General features: G+C 41.9%; 2 protein-coding genes across 3 annotated transcripts in view; one reads left to right on the top strand and one right to left on the bottom strand.

Moving 5' to 3' along the window:
• LOC106603282 (vascular endothelial zinc finger 1) overlaps nt 1–5,273 on the bottom strand; it is a 62,721-nt gene extending 57,448 nt beyond the window's left edge. Inside the window, exons 1-2 of the mRNA XM_014196736.2 lie at nt 5,147–5,273; nt 3,803–3,921 (exon numbers count right to left, since the gene is read on the bottom strand). The gene's annotated coding sequence lies outside the window, so the exon portion shown is untranslated. The remainder of the gene's footprint in view (nt 1–3,802; nt 3,922–5,146) is intronic.
• Nucleotides 5,274–5,934: 661 nt separating this feature from the next.
• Nucleotides 5,935–16,520, top strand: part of LOC106603279 (unconventional myosin-XVIIIa) — a 114,196-nt gene continuing 103,610 nt past the window's right edge. For both annotated transcript variants that reach the window (XM_014196733.2, XM_014196729.2), the window contains exons 1-2: nt 5,935–6,078; nt 13,430–14,571. In XM_014196733.2, the coding sequence (XP_014052208.1) occupies nt 13,555–14,571 (1,017 nt within the window). In that variant the 5' untranslated portion in view covers nt 5,935–6,078; nt 13,430–13,554. The remainder of the gene's footprint in view (nt 6,079–13,429; nt 14,572–16,520) is intronic.

Raw genomic sequence — 16,520 nt, 5'->3', positions numbered from 1 at the left:
TTCTTTATTTTTACTGAAGACATCAAAACTATGAAATAACATATATGGAATCATGTAGTAACCAAAAAAGTGTTAAACAAATCTGAATATATTTTATATTTGAGATTCTTCAAATAGTCACCCTTTGCCTTGATGACAGCTTTGCACACTCTTGGCATTCTATCAACCAGCTTCATGAGGTAGTCACCTGGAATGCATTTCAATTAACAGATGTGCCTTCTTAAAAGTTCATTTGTGGAATTTCTATCCTTCTTAATGCATTCAAGCCAATCAGTTTTGTTGTGACAAGGTAGGGGGGTATACAGAATATTGCCCTATTTGGTAAAAGACCAAGTCCATATTATGGCAAGAACAGCTCAAATAAGAAAATAAAAAAACAGTTCATCATTACTTTAAGACATGAAGGTCAGTCAAGATGGACCATTTCAATAACTTTGAAAGTTTCTTCGAATTCAGTTGCAAAAACCATCAAGCTCTATGATGAAACTGGCTCTCACGAGGACCGCCACAAGAATGGAAGACCCAGAGTTACCTCTGCTGCAGAGGATAAGTTCATTAGAGTTAAATGCACCTCAGATTGCAGCCCAAATAAATGTTTCACAGAGTTCAAGTAGCTGGCACATCTCAACATCAACTGTTCAGAGGAGACTGCATGAATCAGGCCTTACGGTCGAATTGCTGCGAAGAAACCACTACTAAAGGACACCAATAATAAGAAGAGACTTGTTGGGGCCAAGAAACATGAGCAATGGACATTAGACCGGTGGAAATTTGTCCTTTGGTCTGGAGTCTGTTCTGGAGTCCAAATTGGAGATTTTTGGTTCCAACCGCCGTGTCTTTGTGAGATGCGGTGTGGGTGAACGGATGATCTCTGCATGTGTATTTCCCACCATAAAGCATGGAGGAGGAGGTGTTATGGTGTGGGCTGCTTTGCTGGTGACACTGTGATTTATTTAGAATTCAAGGCACACTTAACCAGCATGGCTACCATAGCATTCAGCAGCGATACGCCATCCCATCTGGTTTGCGCTTAGTTGGACTATCATTTGTTTTTCAACAGGACAATGATCCTACACACCTCCAGGCTGTGTAAGGGATATTTTACCAAGAAGGAGAGTGATGGAGTGCTGCATCAGATGACCTGGACTCCACAATCCCCCGACCTCAACTAAATTGAGATGGTTTGGGATGAGTCGGACCGCAGATTGAAGGAAAAGCAGCCAACAAGTGCTCAGCATATGTGGGAAGTCCTTCAAGACTGTTGAAAAAGCATTCCAGGTGAAGCTGGTTGAGAGAATGCCAAGAGTGTGCAAAGCTGTCATCAAGGCAAAGGTTGGCTATTTGAAGAATCTCAAATATAAAATATATTTAGATTTGTTTAACACTTCTTTGGTTACTACATGATTCCATATGTGTTATTTCATAGTTTTGATGTCTTCATTATTATTCTACAATGTATAAAATAGTAAAAATAAAGAAAAACCCTTGAATGAGTAGGTGTTCTACATTTTTTGACCGGTATTGTATATGACTTGTTATACTTGTACTTTCTACCTGTAACACCCCTTCTGAAAAAACAAAATAAAAAGTTGGTCACAAAAAAACAACTATGCCTTGTAGAACTGGGAGCTCATTTCATAATCAAACACGTTGGTTTGGTAAATTCGGTCTCCAGGATATTTCTTGTCATACATTTATTTTTGGGGTGTCATGAAGATGTTTTGTTTGGTGTTAATTGATGTCATTGACTTTTAAATACTGTGTACCAGGCATCTTTCATCCCTGCCATTAATCAATGCTGTATAAAATCGCTACTGAGCTGATTAGAGCTGTGTTTTCTGCTTATCTAACTGACTTTCACAACAGATTCAGCCCTACTGCTGAGCTGAAACAATGCAATGTTATCATGATGGAGTAGATTGCTGAATAAAATAATTCTAGGATAAACAGTGGATACCATTGTGTTTTGTTCCATGTATGAAAATACAAATATAAGCAAAACAGGCAAAGAACAAAGAAGGATATAGGCTACACCTACATATGAACTTAATAATGGTCATTTGGATATGAGGAACGAAATGCCATTCAACTTCAGTCCAGATGAGGATGCTATTGTGTTAAAAAAGCTGTTTTGTTTTCCTAATGGTCATCATGTGAGATATATAGCTTGCCAAACGTGTGTTAATTGTTAATATGAATCGACATAAAAAAAATTAAATGAGGGAAAAAAACTATTTCATCCATTTAAATCAATATTGAATTGAAAAACAAATTGACAAAGTTTGGAAGGAGGGCTAAAGTAGCCTAGGCCTATATTAACATTTTTGACATTATTACTTTAGTATGACAATAAAGTAGCCTAGGCCTATATTAACACATTACATTATCACTTTAGTATAATGCTCATTAAGTCTCCTCAGGTCCCCATGGTATTGGGATTCTCCTGGCTCCAGCGACACAATCCCCTCATTGACTGGTCTGCTGGTGCCATCATGGGCTGGAGCCAGTTCTGCCACGCCCATTGCCTGAAGTCAGCGCAGACTGCCCCGGGACGTCTTCCTGTTGGCTCGGAAGTTGCCCCAGACCTCTCCACCATTCCCGCGGAGTACCAGGACCTCCGGGAGGTGTTCAGTAAGGGGGGGGGGCAGATAACTGGATGTTCATTCCTGACGCGGTCCGCTCCTCGGTCCTGGAGTGGGCCCAGCGGACCCTGGCTTTTGTGCGACAATGCTTTTGGTGGCCTACCATGGTTCCTGACATCTCCTCGTTTGTCACCGGATGCACGATCTGTGCACAGAACAAGACTCCTCTGCAAGCTCCGGCTGGTCTCCTTCAACCTCTGCCTGTCCCTCACCATCCCTGGGGTCACATATCCCTGATGGCCCAGCTCATGGTGCAGCACGTCTTCTGGATCCATGGACTGCCAGTGTACATGGCCTCCGAGCGGGTTCCTGAGTTCTCGTCCCGGTTCTGGAAAACATTCTGCACACTCATTGGGTCGTCGGCCAGCCTCCGGGTTCCACCCCAGTCCAACGGCCAGTCGGAGCCAACCATAACCTGCAGACAACTCTGCGCTGCCTGGTCTCCGCCAACCCCACCACCTGGAGCCAGCAACTAGTGTGGGTCGAATACGCCCGTAACACCCTTCCTTGCTCTGCCATGGGTCTATCGCCCTTTGAGTGTTTCCTGGGGTATCAGTCCCCGCTCTTCCCTGAGCAGGAGGAAGAGGTTGGCATACCTTCGGCCCAGATGTTTGTCCACCGCTGTCGTCATACCTGGAAGAGAGCCCGGTCGGCCCTTCCCCCTAGGGACATCCTGGATCCAGGCGTCACAGATGTCCAACACCAGCACCCCGGTCAACCAGGTATGCGACTAGGTAGGATGCCAGGGCGGAGGGGGGGGGGTATTCTGCCTGCCTGCCTGCCGTTCGGTACCTTGCCACAACACACTGGATTGTTGATCCCTGCCTGCTCTGACCCTGAGACTGCCTGCCGTTCTGGACCTTTTGCACCCTGTCTGGATTACTGACCTCTGCCCGCCCTTGACCTGTTGTTTTGCCTGCCCCTGTACTAGTAATACACTTTTGTTACTTCGACACTGTCTGCATTCTTACCTGAAACGTGATAGTCTGGTATATATATTTAGTTGACACACTTGTGTGATGTCTGATATACATGAATAAAAATGTATTCATCCTGGACATGAGACTTGCATTTACTTTACACCTTTTGAATCATAAGCTCTAAGTGTTGTCTTTGTGTTTAAGATACCAAGTTAGAAGTTAGTGACAAACATGACTTACTGACAGAGTGCACCATGTTCCTGCTGGTAGCACGGCTCAACCTGGATGCAGAGAAATGTCCTGCCTTGTATTATGGTTGCATCCATCTCCACCAGGCTCCAAGGAATCAGATGACAAACCTGCAGAGATTAACAAAAGAAAATGGTACCTGTATTTAGGATTCAACTATCAGTTAGCCTATTTCACATTTATGTCTTTAAATGACAGCAATAGATCTGATTAAAAGTATCCAAGCCATTTTGTGATAATGGCTATGACAAATTTACTCTCATCCAGAGTGACTTACAGTTAGTGTACACAACCATGTATCACAGGCATAGTAAGTACACTTTGGCTCAAAAAAGTAGTTATCAGCAAATTACATTGCATACATGTGAATTTACAACTAGCTAAGATATTATTTATATTATGGCACCACGTCTCATCTCAGTCACAATTGCTAAGGCGAACATTGGTTATTTATTCCATCATGAAAACATGCTCCTCTTTATTTGACTATAGTTAGCTAGCTGCTAGCTTATTAATTAAGTATCCACTATTGTTTAATAAGTGATCTGTCCCCAGTCTGGTCGTTCTGCTGCTCCAGTTTCAACTGTCCTGCCACCGGCTATGGAACCCTGACCTGTTCACCGGACGTGCTACCTTGTCCCGGATCTGCTGTTTTCGACTCTCTCGCTCTACCACACCTGCTGTCTTGAACTCTGAATGCTCGGCTATGAAAAGCCAACTGACATTTACTCCTGAGGTGCTGACTTGTTGCACCCTCTACAACCACTGTGATTATTATTATTTGACCCTTCTGGTCATCTATGAACGTTTGAACATCTTGAAGAACAATCTGGCCTTAATGGCCATGTACTCTTATAATCTCCACCCAGCACAGCCAGAAGAGGACTGGGCACCCCTCAGAGCCTGGTTCCTCTTTAGGATTCTTCCTAGGTTCCTGCCTTTCTAGGGAGTTTTTCCTAGCCACGTGCTTCTACATATGCATTGCTTGCTGTTTGGGGTTTTAGGCTGGGTTTCTGTATAGCACTTTGTGACATCGGCTGATGTAAAAAGGGCTTTACAAATACATTTGATTGATTTATTGATCTAGTTAACGTGAGCTACTCAACATGTATTGCTTCTGACATGCCACAATCCTGCTTGCTTTACATCTGACAGATAGGTACTGTAGCTAGCTAGATAATAATGGTTTATGATAATTGCAATTTAGTTAATTATCTAGCTAGCTACCTAAGTGTAAAACTGAGAGTCTGGCTGTAAAAAGCAGCTAGCTAGCCAACTCGACTTTATCAGTTGTAGCCAAGCTAGCTAGCTTGATAATTAGTAACGTGACCTTACCATGCTTTTCTGGCCAACTGGACATTCCTCTCGCCCATCCCGGTCAACTCCTTCTTGTCTCTTGGTCTTCTTCTAGGTTCAAAACTATATGGCTGTAGTCCGGTGCCTTATTGTCAAAAGCAACCCACTCGTAACACAGCCACCTCAGTGCAGGCAGGGAGTCAATGGCTCAGTGTTCAAAAACTGTTAATCTGTTTCTATGTCAAGCATGTTTCTTTGTGTGTTTTTATGGTGCACGTGCAGCACAGCAGCATATAATAGATTTTACCTCCAATTTTCCCCACAAAAGTTACGTATCATATTGATACATTGCTATATGCTCTACATATTATTGTTTGGGGAGTACTATTGTGAAACATGGCCTTTAAACTTTAAACATGTTCTGTCATATTGAATGCAGCCCAGGCAAATGCAATTGATCAATGTGCCTTGGCATTGATCATCCAAAGTTGTTTCAGATACCAACCACATATGTTTGCTTGACACCCCTTCGTTGTCATATTGGAGGAAGAAATGCATAAATAAATGAAATAATATAAATGAATCAAATGAAAGAAAATGGGATGAATTATTTAAATAATTATTTATCTATTTACGTATGCATTCATTCATTCATTCATTCATTCATATATTTATCTATTTATATGTGCATTTATTTATTTATTCATATATTTATGTGTGCATTTATTTATTCATTTAATTCTAATTATGGCAGGTTTGGTCCTCCATATGATCCCTCTGTCCCTATAGTCTAATGTCCCCAAACAAGCCAGTAGGGGTCACTGCAAACCAGCTGACAGTAAGTCATGCCTTAATAGACTGGACTGCCCTGCAACAGCAGACACTGCATTAAAACTGCTGAAGCTACTTACAATCTTACTCAATCCTTCATCGGACTACTCACCAACACTAAACCAGCATATCACTGAGCGGTGAGTAACCTAATATTCGTTTTTATTTTTTAATTAGACCAGGGTTTGTATGCTACATCTTTCTGCTCTCGATTAAACTGTTGGTCATGTGAAGCCACCAGTGTGATAAAGAATGAGGGCAAAGCAGCTTAAAGGGAGCGCATTATGACCCAAGCTGTGACTACAGCAACAATAACCTCTCCACGGTGTTGGATACGAGTAGACAATAATTCAGCAACAATGTATACATTCTGTCAGGAATATGTTGTTGCAGGTGTAACCGAACAGTCCAATGGCACAAACTTCCGTTCGTCTAGTTTTGATTTACAATTGGTTGAGTTGTCAATTTAACATGAATTCAACAAAACGTGTCACCATGTCATTGGATTTAGGTTAAAAGTTAGGTAAAAAAAACGAAATGCCCTTTCGTTTACTTTTTGCAAATCGAATCAGTTTTTCGCGTTGATTCAACGTCATCACAGATTTTTGCGGGGTTGAAATTACGTGGAAATAACATTGATTCAACCAGTTTTTACCCTGGGTGGTTACATTTATGTTAATTAGTTTGTAATTCCCACTAGATATATGGCTCGCATAGGCTATAGGAAATCATATCGCAGATATTATATGCTACTGTTCATATTCAGTTTATAGGTTATCCTTTTGTTTTTAGATAGTGGTCAAATTTGTCCATGCATGACTGCTTCTCATAGCAGTGCTGTGCGGCAGGAGACGCATGGGGAGGGTCAGTAGCCTAGTTTGTGTAACTTTATTGATATCCCCATGTAAATTGGAGAATGGCAGTGTCTTATTTTTGGCAAGTGTGGTTTATCAATGTGTTGCAATAGTAGAGAGAACGCTACCACCACTGTAATTCACTGACAGCTTTCAACTGCAGGGCGTGGTTGGGGTGGAGTGAGGTGGTCAGGAAGTGAATGGCTTCTGATTTAGCAACCTGATTGGAAGATGAAGATCCATACATGATCCAATATATGATTCTTTCGACACAAATGGGAACTCGGTATAAAGGAAGGTCAAATCATGATGTCTGTGATCTTCAGGTCGGAAAGTCAGCTCTAGAAAGGTGCCCGAGTTGGATGACCGTTCAAAATTATTTTCCCAGTCGGAAGTCGGAGATATCCGAGTTCCCAGTTGTTTTGCAATTATAATTGATTAAGATTAGATAAAAGCCAGCACACTCTTTGGCCCCTCAGGACTGGGACTGTATCGGTGTAAAGGGAGTCTACTTCAGAAACCCTGGTCCCTTTTTCTTTGGGCACATTAGGTTTCAATGAAGGGTCAACAGGGACACTCTCTTTTGCCCTATCCCTCCCACTTACAACTTGGAAAGAAAATTATTTGTGTCACGTCAATGGAAACTTACAAAAGTCATATCAGCATACCAACTTCTTTTGGAAACCCCACAGCAATATGCCTGAAATTGTGGAACATCACTTGTAAGTGTAGTGGTTTTAAACCGTTTACTAACAGAAAAGAAGCAACATTGTTATTTAATGAAAGGCAGCCTCCAACACATTTGATACCTTCACTACAACAATGGTGTCTGGTTGCTTCTACCTAGCCCTTGGTGACTAAGTTAATTGACACATTGAAATGCATTGCTGTCTAAAGCTGACCCACTCAAAGGCCCTGACAGTTTAAAGGCCAAGTGCAGTCAAAATTCTGTTTACCTATGTTTTGTATCATATTCTACAACAGCTGATGAAAACATTTGATAAGTGTTATTTCCTGATAGTTGCTGGTTGAAAATAGAATCTACATAATCTACACAGGACCTTCTAAACTGCAGGTTTGCATGGGTGGGAGTTTTGGGTTTCCATGGTGACATCCCCATGCTGTAAATTGGTTAGTAGACCAAAAAGAAAGAGTTCCAACCCCCTCTGCCAATTAACAGCTCGTTTTCAGGTTTCTCCTCCCCACGCAGACCACTCCCAGACAGTCCTAGCAACATTTTCACTTGAGAAAGAGTTTTTTGCTAAAAAGCAATTTTTGCCAATTTTAATGGAAAAATATTAGTAAGGCACTAAATTGTTACTGAGAAATGATTTGATATTAATATTAAAACAGCTGCATTGGGTCTTGTAAAAATATTCTTGTATGTTCATGAGAGTACTTTTCTATATTACAGTACTGTATCTTTACATTGAAAGTAACTGCAAAAATGAGCTGTTATTGGAAAAGAGGTTTGGAACTCTCTTTGTTATTGGCCTATTAAACCACTTAAATATTAAGTCCCTTGTTTAGGGGACCTGGGTGGTTCTGGTACCGTTCTGACTGACATTTTCTCTTATAAATTGATCTGTGGTCACCTTAGATCATAATTGCTTGCATTGAGCGGTAGTTATGGTTCTCACGGACACACATGTATATCCAAAGATTTTTACAACTAACCCAAGATAGACCACAACCTGTCATTTCCAATGGGAGCAAATTAATCATATCGGGCAGAACAATCAAGGAGGTGGGCAGAGCCAAGCACGAGCTAACGAGAGCCTATTAGCGTGTTGGAGCATCTATTTCCATTAGGGAACACCTAGTCTGTGAAGTGTGCGTGTGCAATAACTCAATTAGCCCTTGCACTTCTAAACAGCACCGTTTAATTTTTTTACTTTGGGAAAGGGTAGAGTGTACAAAACTTTGTCCAACCTGTCCGTAACAGATAGTAGTTTTGGGAACAGAACTGTATTGAGATCAAATGTTTAATCGATGACAAAATGAGCAGAATGTCGTCCAAAATCAATCTTGCGTCATATTCTCCCGCTGCCGGCCACTGGAAACGCCATGCGAACCGGATGCTTCAGACTTATACATCCGCTGAAACATCTGGCTCATTGCAACGATTATGGATATACTGACAAGATACTTGTCTCTCCTCCCTAACAATGTGAGCTGTTAGCAGCACTGCGGGCTGTCAAGCTCCTTCCTGCCTGTTACTCTATTTGGATTGGTGGATTCATCTAATTATTTTAACATTTTAAATTCAATGAGGGCTGTTGACGTCAACTCTCTATATTCAATGGAGAGGGAGATGCTATACTACTAGGCTCGTGTCATGAATATGCATAGCCCTCTCGAGACAACTCATATGAAGTGTTTTTTCACAAAGTTGCCGGGATGTCACGTGTGCTACTTATATCAGTACACTCGTAACAACCTAAGCCTTATGAAACTTCTATTCAATCAAATTAACCTCACGTAGCAAATAAGACATTTAGATTATTTTTTTTGACCAAATTTGACTCTCTCATTGACCTCCATACAAAAACTCCTCACTTGGGTACCGAAAGAAACCAAACAACGCCACCTGCTATAGAAGACCGATTTTGGGCAGAGTTGGGCCTCTCATGGCTAGAAGGGATCCAGCTTGTATCAAAATGTCAAAAGTTAATTTTATTGTTTGTATTTTAGCAAACCCTGACCCTTTTCCTAACATTAACCTAATTATTCTAACCTGCTTTGTTAATTATCCTAACCTGCTATGAAAAGTCAAATCGGACAATAAATTCACAAAAGCTGGATCTATTCTAGCCATGAATCTTTTGGTCCTTTCTTTCGCTTAGCCTCTTCCTCTCTGCTTATTAGGTCTGTGGTATATTTTTTTCTGACTGTGAAGTATGACGTGAACTCTGACACCACTTGAAGCTGGGTGTCCCTCCTACAATTTCATTCTCTCTTCCGACTGTCCAATAACCTCTTAAATGTAAAGTCCCCATATTTGGGGACCCTATTCAATTCAGTCTGGTAGGGGCTACTGTTCTCATATCTGCAAAAGCAGGGTGTCTGTGGAAAGCTAAGTATCTGGCTATTGATCGGTGCCTTCAAATATTTGTGACTTACTACCATATATGGGCGTACTAATTTATAAGGGGAGGCCGAGCTGATGACCTAATTTCAAGTTGGCTGCGACCTACATTCCGGTTAGTGTTGTGAAGCATAGACAAAATAAACACCGAATACAGTCATACACACCAAAAGCCGGGACTCCGCAGATCATGAAGATATCTTATTTGTCTGCCTGTGACCTATCGTTATTGATCACCAGCCCCGAGAGTCAAAATGTGTATTTTACACAACGTTTTCACCAAACAGTAAACATCTTACAAGGTAAGCTTCGATTTGGTCTGTGTTTGAGCTATAGCTACATGGGGGTATGAAATTAATCCTTAGGTTGGCAATAGGCTACATTTGTTTCTACCAATGTTATCTGATGATGTATGACTTAATGGCAACATTAATAGGCATCCATTACACAGGGGATTGGCTACTATGGCACCTTGACAGTCTTGTAGCCAATGAGATAAGCTTTCCAGGGATATGCAGTTGACCTGGGTGGGACAAAGCAAGGCCTAGAACCTTTTATGCATAATGCAAACTATTGCTACCTGGCTCAGAGATGAGACACACCGAGCACACTACATTACATTGTAAACAGATTTCATCCCTTTAGCATAAAAGATGGCTTCTCAAGGGGGAATAAAAAGGTAAAAACTAAGAATATAGATCAGGAAGCTATCAAGAAGCAAGCTATCAAATAGTACACAGACATAGAAGCTTTGAATAAAATACTGGAGTCGGACTCGGATCAGGGGAGCGATTTGGACAATGAGGATTTGGACTTGGCCGACGAAGATTGCTTTCTAGAAGGATCCACTTTTTAGATCTGTAAGTAAATTATTTTCATGACTTTATATAGCTAATTTACTATATGTATTTAGTTTTTTCTAAGTTGTCTACTTTTTGTGCTTTGGATTTAGTTTACATAGGCCTATGTAACAAGTTTTTTTAAATCTTATATAATTCCAAAGTAGTTATTGTCTATGTTTCATATTAGTTCACTGTTTGCTGTTCTAAGTTTCATCCTTGTAACTTTGGAGAGGCCATTAAACTCTCATGACTATTGTTTATTTGTGGTTCTCACCTCTGCATTTGTCTCCAAAGTGTTACTGTTTGCATTGTGTGTGTTCTTCAGACCTTCTTTGTGAGTCACTGTACAAATAAAGTTTAGGTCTTGTGTTAGCCGATTCAGCCTCTGCCTACACGTGGAACTTTTTCACCTACGAAGGCAAGGCGATAACACCCACTGGGAAGGCCTTAGTTATGACTCTGTCATTCAGCTGATGGACTTCCCCTTACTTGGCAGTGGGTGCAAGCTCTTTGTGAATCATTTCTATACTAGTCCCATGCTTTTTATAGACCTCCTGAACAAGAAAATAAGAGTTTGTGGCACCATTCGTCCGAACTGAATCGTTTCCCCCGAGACCAAGGTAAACGACATGACAAAGACAGCGGAAAGGGGGACCATACGTCGGATCAGGACTAACAAGCTGCTTTTTGTGAAATGGAAGGACACTAGAAGAGTAACCATGCTCACCACACAGCATAAGTCATTCAATAACAACCATGTCTCAAGGAGGGTGAAAAATGCCAATGGGGCATGGTTGAGGAAGAATGTCCCCATTTCTGTGAAGGACTACAATGGCAGCATGGGGGGTGTTGACCTATCTGATAGACTACTACCAGGTCCTCCACAAGACCAGGAAGTGGTAAGACTTTTTTTGACCACTTTGTGGACGTTGTTACAGTAAATGTTTTCATTCTCTACAAGCAGACGGTCAAAGCAAAAGGTCAAACCCCTCTCACCCAGTTGGCCTTCCGAGAGCAGCTAGTGTTGGAAATGGCTGAATTGGAGGCCCAAAGCAACCTCACAACCATCACAAGACCCCCCCCCACTCAAGGTGAGCGCCACTATCCAACACACATGACAAAAGGAAGAACTGCAAGCATTGAACAAAACACAGGGGGTGGGAAAGGGGGAAATGCCAGATCTTCTGTGTTCGAAATGCCAGTTTGCTTTTTGTTTCCAGGCAGAGAGGGACTGCTTCAAAGACTATCACGACATGCGCAAGAATGGTGAAAGTGAAATCTAATAATTTACACCTGTGATGTAAAACAAATGCCATTTTGTAAATAGTTCATCTTATTTCTATTTTTGCACCTTCTTTAATAAAGGACACGTGTGTAACCAAGTTTGTTTGTTTAAGACATTTTTATATATATATTTTTGAATGTATACTTGATCTTGTGTATTCTGAACTATGTAACTCCTATCTTCTGATCTTTTCCTCATCTCCCAGATGTCTTTCCAAGTTTTTGCATGTCAGAATCATGTAATTACACATGAATAGCAGTTATTTTTAGGTATGTCTGTTTAGGTGGAAATCTACATTTTGCCATTACATTGAAGAGGTTAACTCCTGGCTGAACCCTACTTCACAGCGACTGACAAAGCACATGTCTGCGATCCTTACATGGTAGCGCAGCAGGTTTCATCACTAGCAGGTCGATTTTTATAGCCAACTTGATCAAAGTAATCTAAAATAATTCATAGATTTTAAACCAACAACACTTTCTGTTTTGTCATAGACAGACAAAATGAAAATGAGATAAAAGGAGTGTTCCTAACAAGTTCAGGAAGCCAAGCCAGAGCTCGGTGTGATGTTCACAACTGTGGGAGCAGATGTTATGATCAAGAGAGACCTTTAGGAAATATGCAAATATGTATTTTACAGTTATAAGGAAGGTGAAATCTTATAATTAGCCATTTTATAATTTGATATATTTAGAAAGCTTAAGTCATTTCAAGCCTTATTCATACAGTTTTGTTGAATAGAAAATACATATAAAATGTTCTTATCATATTTGTACTGTGTACTTGCGCTTATGTCCTCAAAAGTGACTACACCTCAGCAATTTATACACATTTTTACAAGAATGATTTTTACCTTGGTGTATGCAGCATTACTAGTTATTGTTTATGACCCTGTTATGCAAAAAAATTACTTATGGTGAATACGTAGATTACAATTTAGATTACATGATGTCACCTGGTAGACCAAAATTGCATCCCACAAAAACTGGCAGAAATTTCATGTGGTCATTTCAAAAAGCTCTTACACTAAAAGGGCATGATCATCATTTTCACATGTTCACTGTATCATTCCAACCTCATAGTGTGGATATACTGTGTATAGAACACAGGACAATTGTGATTTTGTCTGCACTAGGCCTTTAACATTCATAAAGAAATTGGAAATAACTATTTCACTCATATTGTAATTATAGGTCATATTTCATAGAAATATGGGAACACTGGACAGCTACTTTAAATGAGCCTAGACATTCCCGGGTAGCAAACACTCTCTCTGTCATGAGTCATCGTCTCTAGCCATGGGCATGATCTGTAAGGATATCTCATTGCCATTGTATTGGATGATTGTTGGATTATGGCCTGGCCAAATACTTACTTCACTGTCTCTTCTCTCCTCATGTCCCCTCTGATTACATTTCAAAGTGTCACCCAGATGTTTCCATGACCTGGGTCAAAAGCGTGACCTGATACTTCACTTGTGTATGGAACCTCCCCTGGTGTAAACTGACACAAACCAACCTTAAGGGGGTTGCTATTTGGAGCCAAATATGTTCCATCTGATTAAGAAAGACAAGGATGAGAGGAAGAAGGAGAAAAAAGACAGGAAGGACAAAAAGGAGAGGATGTCCCAGGCAGAGCTGACGAGCCTGGAAGAGATGAGCCAGAGGCGGGGCTTCTTCAACCTCCACCGAGGAGGCTCTAAGAGGGACTCCAAGGTCAAGCTGGAGATCTCCAGCCCCATCCCTATCAAGGTGGCTAGCAACACAGAGCTCAGCCTTACTGATCTAGATGCTGATCGCTTCAGTAACCGTGGTAGCATGGTCCTGGACCTGGGCCAGGTGAGTGCAGCCAGCTCCAGTGATGACATCAAGGGGGAGGGGGGACAGGACCCCCATCGCATCTCTGTGAAGGAGCGAGCGGCCAAGTTCAGTGGTCTGGCCAAGCAGAACTCCCAGGTGGGCCAGATCATGAAGCCCTTTTCCTTCTCCCAGAGGAGCAAAGAAGAGAGTGCCTCTGAGGCCTCCACACCAAGCTCAACTCAACCGTCTCCCCAGTTAGAGAACAAAGTGTTTGACACCTACCACAGACAGGGCTCCCAGCAGCATCCCCAGGTCCACAGCAGGGCTGGGAAGAGGGTTCACATCCCAGAGGTGGTGGAGAAGACCTTCCCTGCAGACCTGCGGCTGCCTGGCGTCATGGCTCCACCTATGCCTGAGCCCAGGGAACTGGAGCTGCAGCGCCGCAACACAGGAGACTTTGGTTTCTCCTTGCGCCGCACCACCATGTTGGACCGGAGGTCTGACGGTGGGGTCTACCGGAGGGTGGTCCACTTTGCTGAGCCTGGAGCCGGGACCAAGGACCTGGCGCTGGGTCTGGTGCCTGGAGACAGGTTAGTGGAGATCAACGGGCACAACGTGGAGAATAAGAGCCGGGACGAGATCGTGGAGAAGATCCGTCAGTCTGGGGACTCCGTGAGGTTAAAGGTTCAGCCCATCGTGGAGTTGAGTGAGCTGAGCCGCTGCTGGCTGAGGAGCAGTGAGGGGCTGCGCAGGGAGGCCTACGATGTAAGTACTTAATTTATTTAGCCTTTTTAACCTTTTCAACCGAGGTGCTGTCAGTAATAGATTCCACATATCAGTGGACTCTGCTGAATGCTGATGACTGTGAGTCTGTACCTGAAAGAATTTGTGAAGGGCCTGTTGGAAAAGGCCAGTTCCTAATGAGGAAGTATGGGTATCTTATTTTCTTACAGGTTGAAACCTGCACTGCACATGCTTTGTGCTGCTTTTATCATCTTAAGTTTCTAAACACAATTTTGCAGCAATCTATCAAACTCTATCACTACCCTTCCATCGAACTGAACTGTGTGTGTCAGGAAGAGTTGACTCTGTTTCTGGACCTGTATTTCCAGTTGATGACTAAATACTGTTTAAGTATTTAGTCATCATTAAGAGAAGTAGTGTTTACCTTCCACACTTGTCTCACCTGGGAATGTGAAGCATGGCTGTACAACCCCATACTGAGTGGGTTTTCTCATGTTTGGCATTCGTCAGCAGGGATGCCTGCCTCTCAGTTAGGAAACCAGTAACCACAGTACTACAGTGCCTTCAGAAAGTATTCATACCCCTTGACTTATTCCACATTTTTGTTGGGTTACTGCCTGAATTCAAAATCGATTCAATAGATTTTTGTTCTCATCCATTTACACACACTACCCCATAATGACAAAGTGAAAACACGTTTTTAGAAATTTTGCAAATGTATTGAAATGAAATGCACATGTGTCATTTACATAAGTATTCACACCCCTGAGTCCTTCTACTTTGTAGAAGCACCTTTGGTGGTGATTACAGTCTTTTTGGGTAAGTCTCTATGAGCTTTGCACATCTGGATTGTACAATATTTGCAGTATTACTTAAGTGCCTTGTTGCAAACAGGATGCATGTTTTGGAATATTTTTATTCTGTACAGGCTTCCTTCTATTCACTCTGTCATTTGGGTTAGTATTGTCAAGTAATTACAATGTTGTTGATCCATCCTCAGTTTTCTCATATCACAACCATTAAACTCTGTAACTGTTTTAATCTCTGAGCAGTTTCCTTCCTCTCCGGCAACTGAGTTATGAAGGACGGCTGTATCTTTGTAGTAACTGGGTGTTTTGATACACCATCCAAAGTGTAATGAATAATTTCGCCATGCTGAAAGGGATATTCTGCGTCTGTTCACACATCCACTAATCGGTGCCCTTCTTTGCAAGGCATTGAAAAACCTCCCTGGTTTTTGTGGTTGAATTATGCGATTTTTTTTTTTAAGCACATTTTTACTCCTGAACTTATTTAGGCTTGCCATAACAAAGGGGTTAAATACTTACTGACTCAAGACATTTCAGCTGGACATTTTTTATAAATAAATAAAAAATTCAACAAGCAAAAATCCACTGACATTATGAGGTATTGTGTGTAGATCAGTGTCAATGTGATACATTTTAAATTCGGGCAGTAACACAACAAAATGTGGAAAAAGTAAAGTGGTGTGAATCATTTCTGAAGTCACTGTACATTGTTCCACAGTCACCTCACAGAGAGGGTGACACGTTTCTCTCTGTATGCCGGGTGTCTATCACAGTGCCATCCGTTTTGTCACCAAAGCCCCATATACTACCCACCACTGCGACCTGTATGCTCTCGTTGGCTGGTCCTCGCTACATATTCGTCGCCAAACCCACTGCCTCCAGGTCATCTATAATAGGTCTTTGCTAGGTAAAGCTACGCCTTATCTCAGCTCACTGGTCACCATAGCAACACCCACCCGTAGCACGCGCTCCAGCAGGTATATTTCACTGGTCATCCCAAAAGCCAACACCTGCTTTGGCTGCCTTTCCTCCCAGTTCTCTCCTGCCAATGACTGGAACTAATTGCAAAAATCACTGAAGTTGGAGATTTATATCTCCCTCACTAACTTCAAGCATCAGCTGTCAGAGCAACTTACCAATCACTGCACCTGTACACAGCCC

The sequence above is a fragment of the Salmo salar genome, chromosome ssa04, assembly GCF_905237065.1.
Source record: "Salmo salar chromosome ssa04, Ssal_v3.1, whole genome shotgun sequence".
Lineage (NCBI taxonomy): Eukaryota > Metazoa > Chordata > Actinopteri > Salmoniformes > Salmonidae > Salmo > Salmo salar.
The sequence above is the reverse complement of the archived record's forward strand: the minus strand, read 5'-3'. Positions and strand labels throughout refer to the sequence as shown.